The sequence below is a fragment of the Helianthus annuus genome, chromosome 13, assembly GCF_002127325.2.
Source record: "Helianthus annuus cultivar XRQ/B chromosome 13, HanXRQr2.0-SUNRISE, whole genome shotgun sequence".
NCBI lineage: Eukaryota > Viridiplantae > Streptophyta > Magnoliopsida > Asterales > Asteraceae > Helianthus > Helianthus annuus.
Genome location: NC_035445.2, coordinates 153,879,160 through 153,894,632, shown reverse-complemented (window position 1 = coordinate 153,894,632; position 15,473 = coordinate 153,879,160). Strand labels below are relative to the sequence as shown.

Below are 15,473 nucleotides of genomic sequence, written 5' to 3'. Positions count from 1 at the left end.
ATATGAGATAACCGTCGCTACCTATGTTAACGAATAATAATAATAATGTTACATAAACTATAATTAAACTATATATTACATCTAAACTAATATAGTATCTAGCTTATAATTCTTCTTCTAATAATTTTTTCTGAATAAAAAGTAAACTGGATTTATATAAATGATAGAGTATATAATAAACATTTAAGTAATGGCCGGCACAGTGTCGGAGTTATTAGCAAAAGCTGCAGACTGGAGGGGAAATAATGACTCTTCTAATCTTGGTTATGCAATTACGTATACATCTCTTTGGTCTATTTGGCTGGCTCGGAATGAAGCTTTGTTTCGAGGCATTAGGAGCTCGATTGACGACATTATGGCTTTGATTGTCTCTCAACTCTTCTCTTGGATTAAGAACAGAACCAAGCATCGTTCGATCAGGTGGACTACTTGGTGCGGGTGCCCGGACAATTGTTTTCAGTAGCGTTGTAGCTTCGTGTTGTTTTCTGTCTCTTTTCGGTTTCCTGTTCTGATGTACTCTTTTCCAGCTGCACGCTGGGTTTTTTTTAATATATCTTTGCTTCTTGCTGGTCAAAAAAAAAAAAAAAAGTAATAATCACCAGCTTAATAATTCTTTGACAAAAAGTGTGTATATATGGTTTGTGACGATAAATATAGTATATTAAGTCGACGTTTAATTTATGACATACTCCTAATAAACAATTTTGATAATGATTACAAAATTGTTTTCGTAAAGTGTATTACTTAGTCCAATAGTTGGAGGTAGTTCATAATTTATAAAGACAATTCATAGATATATATTAAGGTAAAACTCTCCTTTCAAAGAGTAAACGTTTTTGTATATGGTTTCGTAAAGCAAAAGAAACTAATAATATATGATTAGGCACTAATTTATCAGATAACTATAATTTGTTGAATACATTGTGAACTTAGATATATTTATTTAATGTTATACATACCTACTCTTTGTTTTATTATCCACCCAAAGTTCATATAAATAGCTTGCATTTCATCTCCTTTTCAAATCATACATAAACACAAAACATCAAGCTTACACTAAACAACCTTAAGTTCTTGATAAACGTAGTGTTAGATGTATTGTTGTCAACGTACCATAATGGTTTATAGTTCATGGAGAAAGATTGCTACTCTCGTTACCATTCTTCTCTTACTAGATTTTGGTATTGCCGAGTTAGGTATGCATGTTTTGTTTTTGCAACAAGTTGTCTTTATGATAAAACCAGTGTTCTTAGAATCGGATCAGGCCAGCTTGCTACATCACTGGTCTGGCTAAGGCTTTCAACCGCTTTCATTTGACAGTTGGTTGGTTACTAGTCGGATGTGCGGGTTGTTAGACTATATTTCAAAATTTTGAATATTTTTATTTCAAATTCTAATTTATTAGATTTATTTACCATTTTAGACTTCATATTTAATTTGTTAACATTGTAGATCTCTACAAAAACATAAACCATTTACATTTTTGTTTAAAATTAGTTTTTATATATGTACCTTCGGAATAAATATCATGTTATCTGGTTTCTGAAACATATATTTGGACCACTAACTTTCATTTGGTACCATTTTATAACCAAGAATAATAATGCTTTTATATAGCTCCAAACTATACCTTCATGCATGAAGCAACAAAAGCTCCTAGGGTTTCTTTCTTTGACTACATCGTTATCGGAGGAGGTACCACCGGTATCCCAATAGCCACCACCCTATCCGCCAACTACTCGGTTTTATTACTCGAACGCGGTGGCTCACCTTACAACGATGCCAACATCACCAACGCAAAAAATTTCGGTCTCTACTTCCTTGACACATCACCAGAATCACCCGTTCAACAGTTTGTAGTTGAAGGTGTTGCGAATGGACGAGCTCGTGTGTTGGGTGGTGGAACATCAATCAATGCTGGTTTTTACTCTCGCGGTGAGGAACAATTCAACATGGAAGCCGGATTAACAGATGAAGCTTTGATCCAAGATTCCTACAAGTGGACCGAAAAAGTTATGGTATTTGACCAGGATGTGCAAAACTGGCAATCGGCAATTAAAGCTGGTCTTGTGGAAGCTGGGGTCACACCGGACAATGGGTTTACTTATGATCATCTAGTTGGTACTAAAGTGGGCGGGGCTATTTTTGATAAAAATGGTACCCGACATACGGCTGCTGATTTGCTACAATATGCAAATCCAGAAGGGTTGTCTCTGTTTCTACACGCAACTGTTCAGAAAATCTTGTTTAAGCATAAAGGTACGAATTATCAGATATGATAACACCACAACATGTGTAATTGAATTAGCGGTTTTGGGAAAATATATTATTAGAAAAGATCATGAAAATGAGCAGTTTTTAAGAATGGTATTTGTGGTCATTTGGAAAATGATTTCATCAGTTTTAGAGCTCGTCGCTTTTGAGCACTTCACGCTTTCTAAAACCAAGTGTAAAATAAGCTTAGGCGAAATTTAGCTTCATATACGACGATGAAGTCATTCTAGCATTACTATAGGGGTATTACAATCTCGCAAAAATGCTTGTTTTCCTGATTTTTTCTATGCAATATTTATAATTCCGCTTTTAAAAGTTAAGAGAAAAGTCCAATCCTATCCCCAGTTCTTCATAGTCGTTGGTCACTATTGAGAAAAGTCAACTTTTGGTTTATTCGAAGTGTCGTCAGTACATATAATATATTCCTCTATTTTTATAATTGTCAACAACTTGATACCCATTTGCACATCTGTCTACAAATAAATATTTATCTTGAAACATTATGCACGCCATTGTATGTCGGTGCAATTTTTTTCCTATTAATATTTAAATATTATTCCATATATAAGTTTACAACTTTTTTGTGCATCATCACTTGTATATTGTGCTTTGGGTGTTTTTCAAAAAAAAAACTTGATTTTTTACTTTTAACCCAAATGTTTTTATCTTTTACAATTTTAACCCTACATAATTTGTTTTTTAACTTTAACCCAAAACTTTTAATTATTTGCAATTTAACTTCACAACTTTTGTCACTTATACTTTTCATCTTTCCCAAATTTTCGTTTTACGTATAGTTCTAAATTTTTCGAGTTAATACGACGCAACGTGCATGTGTAGTTCAACGTTTTTGCCTCTATTTTTCCATGTTTGACAGGTTCGTCGCAACACGCATATCCTAGGTCGAGTCAGTGTTGGTGGTCGATGACGGTTGTGTGACATTAGTACTATTTGACACCGTTTTACGCCCCGCTGCAACGCGAGGTGTGCTTTGGGGGGTTTTTCAAAGAAAAAATGGTTATGCATATGATTGTCGTAACGTTGGCTTTGGTGGTTTTCCAAAAAAAAAATTTTTTTTTTACTTTTCACCGAAAAATATTTCATAAATTACTTTTAACCCAAAACTATTTGTTTTTTTACTTTTAACCCAAAACTTATTATCTTTTGCACTCTATCCTCGTAACTTTTTTTACTTTCAACTTTGGTCCTTTATAGTTTTCATTTTCCGCAAATTTTTCGCTTTATGCTTGGTTCTAAATTTTGTAACTTAACACATCGCAACGTGTGTCTTTGGCTTAACGTTTACGTTTCGTTCTAAATTTTGCGAGTTAACACGATGCAACGTGCGTGTGTGGGTGAACGTTTTACATCGTCTATTTTTTCCCCGTTTGACAGGTTTTACATAACGTGCGGGTCCTAGATCGACTTAGTTATAGCCGCATTGCGGCGGGTCGCAATCCTAGTTATTATTATAATTACTTTTAAACCTATTATATTTTTCTCTTATTATAAAATTTTGAGTATGTTATTGTGATGTGCTTATTTTTATTTAGGTACGATATAGATTTAGTTGAAAACGAGTTGTAAATAGTAATATATAAGTGATCAAAGCATAAATATACATGTCGTCAATGATACAGCGTAGTTCAGGATTTTTTTATGTACATGTCATAAAAGGTACTTTGTGGTTTAGTTATATATATATATATATAAATATATATATATATATAAATAAAGTGACACTCGTTTTTGTAGTTTTCTAGTCAATTTAAACACGTGTCAATATACCTTTTGGCATATCTCTTTCGGTTGTTGTACCGAGTGTCGATGTCATACAAAAAATGTAACAAACTAAACCAGACTTTAACGAATCGAACAGATACCGACCGAAGCCCATCACAGAGCAAATGCCACTAGCTATAATTATTTATTCATTGCTTAGTTTTTAATCTTGCACAGGAAGCTCAAAGCCAAGGGCTTATGGAGTAATATTTGAAGATACCCTGGGGAAAAAACATGTTGCATACTTAAAACGTAGAAAGAATAACGAGATCATACTGTCTGCTGGAGCTCTTGGAAGCCCACAACTTTTGATGTTGAGTGGCATAGGTCCAAAAGACCAACTTGATGCCCTTAACATCAATATTGTTCTCGAACAACCCTTTGTTGGTCAAGATATTGCAGATAATCCACTAAATGCACTCTTCATCCCTTCTCCTATTGGCATTGAGCGATCTTTAGTTCAAGTTGTGGGTATTACTCCATTTGGTAGCTATATTGAAGCAGTTGGTGGATTTAATGCTGTTTTCGTGAATCTTTCGGACTATCAGGGGTATACACCTGAGGTATGATTTATAAGATTAAAAGAACACATCACTTAAAACTGTAATAAAATTTGGTTGCGACAGATTTACTACCGAGATTGTTGTGCAAAATATCTGTGGTTATTTGAGGATAATGTGGGGTAACTTACTTGGTAGAGACACATGACTCAGGTCTTAGGTTCAAACCTGGGCAAGAAAGTAATTACTTAGTGTAAAGTCGATGAATAACATTTTCCGTAAAAAAATTAATTTTGTGAGTGGTTTAAAATCATTTTATTTCACAAATTTTTGATTTGTCTGGGACTAACATTTAATTTTTGTTTTATAGTCTTTTCCTTTTTGCTACCAGTTAATTTTTAGTTTATTACCTTTTTCTTATTTTCAACCGGTTTGCAAGAAAACGGTCTTTAGTTTTGTGACTGTTGCGACCAATATTCATTTTGTGACGATCGGCGAGTATGGGTATGGTCGCTAATTATGCGACTTGTGTTGTTTGGTCACAAGTCAGATGCTAAACTTGTGTTATTTGGTCACAAGTCAGATGCTAAATTTAATGACGATTTTTTTCGCTTCTGTCCCAAATATTTATGTATACATGTTTAAGTTGTAACCTGTTTATGCAAAAAATGACGGGATCGATCCTCTAAATTGATATGAAAACGATTAGAACTTGAAAGCATGGCCGGCCATGGGGGTGGGCGGGAAGGACCACCGGCCAGGGCCAGATAGTTCGAGGGGCACGTTTTTTTATGAAAAAAACCCGATATGTATATGTAAAATATTTTTTTATTGAGTACACCCATACAAACACAACATAGGCCACCTTACAAAACTATTCTTATGGTTTATATTAGTTATTAACCCCTTTGACATTAGGTTTAGACCTTTAGTGAGTCCAATACCCAATTTCGTTAAGGCCTAAGGGCACATTTTTCAAGCTCGAACAGGGTACACGAATTCTCAGGGCCGGCCCTGCTTGAAAGATGGTAATAAAAGCTGTTGTATAAACTGGTAAAAGCTGAAATTACTTGCATTTTGTAATCATTTGGGCATAATTTAAGACCTGACCTCTTTTTTTTTTCCTTGCAGAAAGGGGGTTTCATATATGAAAAGATTAATGGCCCTTTATCTAAGGGTCACCTAACGATTGTAAATCGTAATGCATCTGACAACCCATCAGTAACATTTAACTACTTTACCAAACCTGAAGACTTGCAGAAATGCGTTAAGGGGATCGAAACCATCATTAAAACAGTTAATTCAGAAGCATTCTCAAACTACAAGCTAGCCAATATGACAGACCAAGATATTCTTGATCTTAACATGAAAATACCCTATAACTTTATTGCACATGGTAATACAAGTACCTCCTTAGAACAACATTGCAAGGACACTGTAAGAACTGTATGGCATTATCACGGCGGGTGTCATATCGGGAAGGTTGTTGATGACGAATATAAGGTTCTTGGTGTTGATTCTCTTCGTGTCATTGACGGGTCGACTTTACTTAACTCTCCGGGAACTAATCCTCAAGCCAGCTTGTTGATGCTTGGAAGGTACCTTATTTTGAAAAAAACAAAACATAACAACGTTTACGACCAATCTTTTCTTTGGAAGTTCATAGGAAACGGCCATTTTAGACGGAATTCTGACAAAACTTTTTTTGAACAACTAACGACGACAACTTTTATTGCCAAAAGGAGGGCAAGCTAGTATTGGCGGACCCAAGCCTTGGCTTGGGTGGGTGGGCGCCCCCCTTGAAAAAAAAAATTAGTGTATTTTCGAAGTAAAAATCCCGACTGCACCCCTTGAAAATTTGGTTAAACCCTTCGTTTGCACCCCCAAAAAAATAATTTCTGGGTCCGCCACTGCCAGCTAGACGCTGGAAGTCCCAAAGTACAAGAAACGGAAAATAGAAAGGGAGTCTCTACATTAAAATTACACCAACAATCCCAGTTTAGATCCCCAAACTTAGACCTGTTTTTAATTTACACAAAGGAGTCTTCTTTAATGCTATCCACCACCTTTAAAATCATCTCCCTTTTGTCTTCGAATATCAACTTGTTTCTAAATTTCCATATTTTCCAAAACGTAGAAAATAAGACAGCTAACAATCAGTTTTTTCCAATCATTAGAACCCTTTATTTTTCTGACCGATTGTGTAGCAACAACCCTCATACATGAAGGATTGGGCCCATGAAGTTTGGATTTTCGAAATGGTTGTAATTTACGACCAAATATTTTTTATTCGAAATTTCGGTAGGACAATGTCTTTCTAGTAGTGATACCGATCATGCAATGTCTATTAATTAACTAAATACGTAGTAATGCGTTATGATGATCTAGTTTCATTTAATGCAGATACATGGGAGTTACTATACTGTCCCAAAGAATCACATGGGAGAAGCAATTTGCAAATTGATCGGACTTTGTGTTTCTATATTAAATATTTGTGTTTAATTTTTATATTTGTTGTCGTTTTGATGGTGGTATACATATTTTGTTTTGGTAAGAATAGTTGTAGATTAATTTTAAAACATTTGTAACTAGAAGGATTTACCTGTACTACGTGCGGAGAGTTAAGTCGGTATTGATTATGTTAATTACAATAAGAGTCACTCACTATAGCTACCGACAAAAAGACTCCAAAGGCCCAAAATAGGCTAGCATATGTTTGGGATTAAAATATAAATAAAAGAAATGGAAATTTAAAAGAAGAAAAAAATACTAAATTTTATACTAAGTTCAATATGTACATATTATCTTCCATTTTTTTAGTGTCTCCATGCATAAAACACAATGTTTTCACAAATAAACTAACATGGCATGAGAAAAATATGGTCTAGTAAAATGGAAATGGGTACGGTCTCATGCATAAAAAAAATGTTCTCACAAATAAATTAACATGGCATGAGAAAAATATGGTCTAGTAAAATGGAAATGGGTCCCATGAGTAACTTGGATAAATTAAAATGGGCTAGGCTCCTCTCTAGATTTTGCAACGGTTCTAGAATAAAAAAATTATTAGCAGCACTGCAGCAGCAGCACATGTTAGAATGTCCTAAGCAATACTCTAAATGTTATATAAATAATGGGTCAATTGGTGTACTTATGGTTATTAGGGTAATTATGTTTTGAAACCAGAACCGTTAAAGAACAATGATTTTGTGAAAACAATTAGATATACATACGATTACAATACATTTCCTAAAATATATAGGGTTATAATTCACTAATTAACAAAAAAAAAAAAAAAAAAAAAAAAAAAAAAAAACACAATCCCAAATGTTGAATAACTTACTTTTGAACATATAGATTAAAAGCTACACATTTGGTTATTTGTATTAGATAAAGTTTAGTACTATTCTGATATGAAAGTTGTGGGTCCCTGAAATTGATTCAAAACAACCTATTCCTTGTTGTTAATACATAAACAAGTGTCGAATCCAAATTTGCATACAAACCAAGCAAGAACACAATCAATACTAGAAAGATATCACTTCAAACATTCATTTATATGGATTTCAGCAGAGTAACATTACAAAGTTCACCAAAATACTCTCCTACTCTTTGAGTGTGCTCTCTGCTGAAATAGAGAATATCTGTTGGTATTATAGCACATACCAGCAGACTTATATCAATGTAATACACATCCTATCGAAAATACATCTAAATAGACTAAGTACATCGAAATACCTTCATTAGAATCGAAATAGACTATTTTGATAAGAGGAGAACTACAGAACACCACATGCTTCTATTTCGATATATCACTTCTATTTCGATATCAATCACAATCGAAATAAGAACTTATCACTTAATAAAGTAAAAAACAAATCAACAGTGAACACACACACACACACATATATATATATACTTATAAATTATTTACCCTGAGATACTTATATAAGGCATTCTTCTCGCCAGCGGAAACATATTTCCAACCAGTTTTATCAATGACCCGCCACACACACACACACACACACACATATATATATATATCCTCACTTCGCGAGTGAATAGATCATTATGCTTTCCAACGAGGGTAAACGTAGTCAATCTATCAATCAGAAGAGTCAAAGGCCCCTTATTTTGGCCGTCTGCTGTCGAAGTTTGAAGTTTTTAGCCTTCCCCCTTGTCTTTTTCTATGGTATAACTACAATTATAACTAAAAAATATTAGTCGTAATATTATAAAAAATGAAGTAAAATAGTAAATAAATAGTTTATAATAACACTTAGGGTCCTCTTCATGTGACCTCGCCAAAAAACCTCGAGATGTGGTGGATCCTTGGCTCCATCGCCTCTATGTCCTCAGCCTATCACATCGGCCATTGTATAAACACACATAATACACAGTGAATACATTTCCCGAAACTTAACAAATAGATATTACAACATTTGTCACTTATATACAAATAAAAATTACAACAATCACTTCTCAAATACAAATTAATAGATATTACAATAACTTTTCATGGAGAAGTTGTATGATTTCTTAGTTAATTGATTAATTATATTTTGTATCTGTAGTGTGCATAGGGAATCTGAATAAATCTAAATAACATTCTAACAAACTTAAAATTTGATCTTATTCAATATATATATATATATATATACTAGCCATTTACCCGCGCGATGCAGCGGGAGTGGCGATAATTTTCAACACGGTACTCATTTTCTGTTAGTTTATCAGTTCTCTCACGATATATTGTATCGTATGTTGTCTGTGGTCTAATAGTTTTCTTATTCGTAGCATCGATGTGGTCTACCTATACTTTAGGTAACTCATTTAAATTATACCAAACCCACATGGTGCTTTAAAAATGGTGCTTTTGACATGCTAAAGCACAACTTAATACCCAATTCCCTGTTGTTATAATCATTATTGAGTAAATACGGTTATAATGGTTATAAAATGTATTTTATGAAAAAAGAAATACAGTATTAAGGTAGTACAAAAACAAAGTTTACAACTTGATTAGTGTTTGTAAATTTATAGTTTTGAGGTGTTAACATGAAAACATAAACAAATAGTTACACGAACGGTGTTCATGTCTACTCAATACATATGTGGCGTTTTGGTTCATATGTACGCACGACGCAAAGTGATTATGTATTTTATTTTATATATCCATAGGTTTTTAGCATCCCTCACCTATGTGATTTAGCTATAATTAAGCTTTATCTATTTTTTAAAATGAAACAAAAAAAAACATAAGTGTACAACAAAAAAAACCTGTTGTACAACACTCAGCTGCAAAAAAAAAAAGCCATATACAATGGGCGCTCGCCTCACCTGCGCCTGGTCAAATTTTACCCTAGAAAACTCACCTGCGCCTTTTGTACATTGTTCGCCATACGTCGTCAGGGCGCTTTTTAACCAGGTATAGTATAGTAGTTTTGTTAAATTTCTTACTTTTTCTTCATGGTTTTTTTAAATTACGTCAAGCTCATTCAATTTTTCAACTTTGAACTTCACAATCTCATAAATAAAAAACACGGTAAAGTTATATACTTGATTTTTTTTAATTTTTTTTACAAATAATGAACCATTTTCCATAATTTTCTAGGATACATTTTCTTGTCAACATTGCTCTTGCTATTGCTATTATTTGCTTTCGACCACCCGAAAATTGTAATCCTCTCACCCCAGCGTGTGCATAACCTTTTGATAAGTTTGACCCGACCCGAATGGGTACCAGCATTTTTATATTGGTTATTTTCGTAGTCAAGTTTAGAACATTTTAAAACTATGATTATCACATAAAAGGTTGAATCATGAAATGCCCATTAAAAAATAAGATGAATCATCACCAGCTTTAAAACTCAAGTGGGCTCATGCTACAAATGACATGGGTCAGGCTTTAATGATCAAAATTGACCAAAATGCCCTTATGTTAGGATGCTAAAAGGCTAGATTTTGATAACGACATAATATAAATAAGATTATCAAAAGAAACAAACAACATTAGCCAAAGTCAACATATACGAAAACGTAAACGACCACGAAATACATTTTAGTACATCTTTCAAAAAAGGATAAGTCAATAACAATGTACATCTATTACAAAAGAAGAGACTATAACATCTATTACATCTGCTCCTCGCTAACAAAAATAGCATCCGCAAGAAAAAAACTGCATTGCTTACAAAATGGCAGCATTATAGCATTATAACTGATTCAAAGGTCACCAGAACTTACCACATTTGCTGTAAGCGACCCAGCAACCTTCAAGTAACACCATCATCATCATCCACCGCAACTGCTCACCGTTGTTTGGCAACCAGAGATGGTCTCCCCAATTGGTAAGCATCTCCGTAACGGTGTAACCCACTAAACCTGTCAAAGCAGCTTTTAGGACCCACAACAGTAGCCGGAAAAGCGACCCAAAAGTTGGAATTTAAATCAAAAACCCGAAACCACTCGTCCGCATTTTCCACAAAATGTATATAAATTATTCCTTCCAAATCGCCGTTACGATGCCCTCCATTCATATCTGTTCATCATAAACATATGAACGCTTGAAATCAATACTATAGGATTAAATATTTATAGATAAAAAATAACTACAAACCAAGACCTGGTCTAAGCCTTCCTTATAATAATGAACCAAGCCCACACCGCTATTCAAACCTGTTGTATAGATCACATATTCCACTTAAATTGAGTTTAAATTCAGAAAGAATGACACAGAATGCAAATTTTTTTCACAGGCTAAGCGTTTCGAAACAATTCAGAGTAACCATGTGACTTGATGAAAAAAATTAAACTTAAAAAGGTAATAAACCTTTGAGTAATCGAACCATTTCCAGATCTGAAGCAGTTCTGAAGCGGATCTCATGTTGTCCACAGCAGAGGCATCAAATGGCGCCTATACATCAAGCAATTAAAAAACACTAATAACTAATTCAATGTTTATATAGAATTGTCAACAGTATTGTCAAAGGTTGTTCTTTTTTGGCGTCCATTTACAACGAAATATCTTACCGGAGACCACTGATTTGTGATTGGATCGGGCATGTCCGTGCCGCCACTTGCTGCAATCCATATTAGCTTAGATCCACTCCTAATTATGAACAAACAAGATTGATAAGATAATGCGATGACACCATTTAGTACGGCAAAGCGTGTAGAGTAACTTTAGAAGTATCAATACGAGATAAAGTCCGGCCTCTAGGAGGGTAAAACAAGTAAAAGGGTGCTTCAAATATAAAGAAAAATGCCATTTTGGTCCTTGAGGTTTGGCCAATTTTGCGACTTTCGTCCGAAGGTTTGTTTTTTCGCATCCGGATACAAAAGGTTTGAAATCTTGTCATTTTAATCCGGCTTGTTTGTTAACTCCATCCGTTTTCTCCGTTAAGTCAGGGGTATTTTCGTCTTTTTTGTTAACCTAAAGGGCAATTCGGTCTTTTTCACTTTATGTACAAGCATTTAGCATAATGTAAAAGTATTCAAAATACCCTTCCTAAAGTGAAAAAGACCGAATTGCCCATTAAAGTTAACAAAAAAGACGAAATACACGTGGCTCAACGGAGAAAAATGGATGGATTCAACGAGCCAGATGAAAATGGCAAGATCACAAACCTTTTGGATCCTGATGCGGAAAAACAAACCTTTAGACGAAAGTCGCAAAACTGGCCAAATCTCAGGGACGAAAATGGCATTTTACTCATTGAGCTATAATAGCATGATACCTCAAAAGCAAAGCCATCTCCTTTAAACTTCTTGTGTTTGCTCTCCTTTTCATCTCAGCAAGCTCAGGAACGTCATTCATATGTTTTTTTAATACACATAACAAATTCCTAAAAAAACATAAGATTAAAAGTGTGAATTACATTAAAAATTTAGGGGGGAAAGTGCAGAAAAGAATTGTTATAACCGGAAAAAAAAAGTATATACCTGTCCATGCAGAAGTTTATGAACTAACTTGAAGATTAAAGGCGTGAGGCGCACTATTTGTTGGGCCCGGGGCTTTATTTGCGCCTGGGCGCTCGCTTTAAGAACTATGATTTTATATGTATCTGCAAGCAACTGTGATCATCACCATGTATTCTATAAAACAAAGACGCATATCAAAATTTGCATGCAGATTGCCAAATAAAGGGACTTGAGATTAAAAATAACCTTAGCTGTCAGAAAGTAGTTCTTGAGACAAATGAGGTATTGCCACTGCCAACATAATATAAATATTAAATTAATAAAACTGATCATTGGGAGAGGGACCCTAGAGTACAGAAAAGCTTTATGATTGATAAAATGGCTTCTCTTACGATATTGTCCGGCCAACCAAAGCCTCAGTTTATTACCGGCAATCTAATTTCTTAAGTAAAACTGATATACTTTGGGTAACTTTTGACCAAATTGACCTCTTTCTAATTTCGATAGATTTTCAAAAAGTTAGCCATTTAACCCATCGCAAATAAAATAAAGTTACATAACTCATGAATATTGTAGATACCTGGAGAAAAAAAGCAACTGTATAGGCGCGTTAATCACCTTATCTAATCATTCAGGCTGCAAGAAACACAGCTATATTATCCGTAGTTTCCGTGCAAAAAATTCAACCCAAGGTCCGAGTGAGTCACTTTGACAAAAGGTCAAACAGGTTCATATTAACATTGACGATTACTTCTTTCTATCTATGTATGAAATTTATATTAAAACTTAATATGTATCAGAGGTTATTAAGTTTTGGATGATACTATAGGTTGATTGTCACACTCATGATCAAGTTATAACCCTAATTCAATTGGTACATACATTCAAGTATTCAACTCCATCTAATTGCAACATTTTCGGAAATCCAAATCAATAAAATCTCTTTTGTTTAGTCGTGGACCTAATTTAATTACATGTCAGGTTAGTCCAAAATATATAGATTAAAAGAACAGTATCTCAACTGGATTAACAAGGACATGACCAGCATCATACAACCATATACAACACCCACATCAACAATTTTAAAATAGTTCTCGTTTGATTGTTCCAATGAAACCACAAGATGATCTGAAGTGGAGAATGTGACAACTTCAGACAGCTTAGATACATTCAATTTTCAAATTAAGTGGGTGTTTGGCATTCCTTCTCAAAGTGACTTATTAACTTATATAAGTCAAAAGTGAGAAGTTAGAAATTCTAACTTCTCAAGTAATGACTTCTCAAGACACAAACTCCTTCAAAATAAGTTAACCCAAACACTCAAAAAATAACTTATTAACTTTTATAAGTCAATAAGTCATAAGTTGCTCCAAAATAAGCTAACCCAAACAACCCCTAAGTATCGAAAAATAGTATTAACCTAATCGTAGTTCAGACAACATTCAAAGGTTATACCAAAATAACACTATAGCGACATGCCGACATCAATGTAAAAGAAAATTTTGAAAATTTGTTAATTAAAGAAATAGGTCTTACCTTTTAAAAGGCCGCTAGAAATAGCTGTTCGAGCACATGTACCATCTGCTAGAGTGGTATCCACCTACAATACATAAATTAGCATCCGAATTATAGGAAAAGAATATTATCAGTTATCATACTTTAAATCAACACAAAACACCATTTCTAGGTATAAGTTAATTTGAAACTCAACCCAGTTTTGGTCTAATCTGTACACAAAAACAATCAACCCAGTTTTGGGTATTTGTACACACCTTCCTATAACGTCAGGCAAGAACCATTGACTCAAGGATTGCAGTATACTTCTTCCGGGTGCTATAGAACAAGGGGTTTTATAAATACACAGATTCGACATATAAAATAAGACAAACAACAAATATCATACTACAATCTGTCTACAAGCACAATCTAATCTACTACATTCAAATCAGAAACAGCTAGCATCAAATCATCATAAAACCTAAAACTTCAAATCCATCTATCACTTTAATTAACTGAAAAACCAATTGAATCACAAAAAATGAATATTGAATAAGTATATAATCACAGCTACAACTCAAGTAGAGTTCACTAAACTTTAATGCAAGCACAACAATTACATATTACTGTTTATCATAAATTAAAGTCTAATATATATAACATTTACAGCCCGTATGCAAAAATACATAACATATTAAATCAAATCACTCCTAAAACACCGTGAATAATTAGATAACATCACAACTGGTAACTTGAAATCACAAAAACCGAACCTGATGAGAGAAAATCAGCCGAATCTCAAAATGTTGCAAAGTTTTCCCCAAAGTGAAAACCCTAATTCATTGTCACACTAAGTGCACAGATTAAGACCAAACAATATGAAATACAAAAGCATAATCAGTTATAAAGAACATATACGCACCTGTGATGGTATGAGGTGAAGAGAAAGGAGGTGAAAAAAAGATTTCGTAACCCTAGATCTGGCGATGTGCATCTTAAAAACCCTAAAATCGAATTCGAACCCTTCACCACCTTCAAACTCAGTCAATTTGGTGTCGTATAGAAAGAGATTCATTGATCTGGTGTCATTGAGAAAGCCCGATCTTGCTTCGCCAAGAGAAACCCTAGATCTCCTTTTGAATCGCCTGGAGAGAAAGCAGCTCTATGGGGGGCGGATAAAATGCTACGAGAATGAGAAACCCTAAAATTGATTTGTGCACCGTGTGTTTTTTTGAGTGAAGGGTATAATTGAGATTGTAAATTGTATTGTGTTTTAGAGGGTTGTACATTATGCTTTAAAAGTGTTTTAAAGAAATTTCAGTGACATTAAGAAGTCTTTTGGATATGTATATTATATATAGTATAGATATATATATATATATATAGGGAGCCGCTAGAATGAAAACCACACTGAGTTGTAAGAACCGCAAGAACTACACCCTACGGGTGGGCGTTCACCATGATTTTTTTTTACAACTAGATGTGTGTATTATAAAC

General features: G+C 34.0%; 2 protein-coding genes across 15 annotated transcripts; one reads left to right on the top strand and one right to left on the bottom strand.

The window, feature by feature from the left end:
• The first annotated feature begins 1,044 nt into the window (after positions 1 to 1,044).
• Positions 1,045 to 7,201, top strand: LOC110899774 (protein HOTHEAD). Its single transcript, XM_022146663.2, has 5 exons — positions 1,045 to 1,196; positions 1,618 to 2,259; positions 4,234 to 4,619; positions 5,688 to 6,154; positions 6,960 to 7,201. Exons 1-5 carry the CDS (start codon positions 1,094 to 1,096, stop codon positions 7,018 to 7,020), a joined length of 1,659 nt encoding a protein of 552 aa, XP_022002355.1. The 5' UTR covers positions 1,045 to 1,093; the 3' UTR covers positions 7,021 to 7,201.
• A 3,367-nt stretch (positions 7,202 to 10,568) lies between these two features.
• On the bottom strand, positions 10,569 to 15,196 carry LOC110899775 (glycerol-3-phosphate acyltransferase, chloroplastic-like). Of its 14 annotated transcripts, none has more exons than XR_002570526.2 (12): positions 14,899 to 15,184; positions 14,750 to 14,810; positions 14,252 to 14,312; positions 14,016 to 14,079; positions 13,060 to 13,115; positions 12,726 to 12,770; positions 12,501 to 12,653; positions 12,296 to 12,403; positions 11,589 to 11,667; positions 11,389 to 11,472; positions 11,182 to 11,234; positions 10,569 to 11,097 (listed from the first exon to the last, which is right to left on the bottom strand). XR_002570526.2 is itself a non-coding variant. In XM_035981651.1 (11 exons), exons 6-11 carry the CDS (start codon positions 12,506 to 12,508, stop codon positions 11,076 to 11,078), a joined length of 312 nt encoding a protein of 103 aa, XP_035837544.1. In that variant the 5' UTR covers positions 12,509 to 12,622; positions 12,726 to 12,770; positions 13,060 to 13,115; positions 14,016 to 14,079; positions 14,750 to 14,810; positions 14,899 to 15,196; the 3' UTR covers positions 10,569 to 11,075. The 14 variants fall into 14 exon arrangements, 12 of the variants coding, with proteins under 12 accessions (XP_035837544.1, XP_035837555.1, XP_035837546.1 ...); XR_002570525.2 differs by having other exon boundaries at positions 12,501 to 12,622; positions 14,750 to 14,826; positions 14,899 to 15,182; XM_035981651.1 differs by lacking the exons at positions 11,182 to 11,234; positions 14,252 to 14,312 and adding an exon at positions 11,312 to 11,315 and having other exon boundaries at positions 10,569 to 11,104; positions 12,501 to 12,622; positions 14,899 to 15,196.
• Between the last annotated feature and the right edge of the window lie 277 nt (positions 15,197 to 15,473).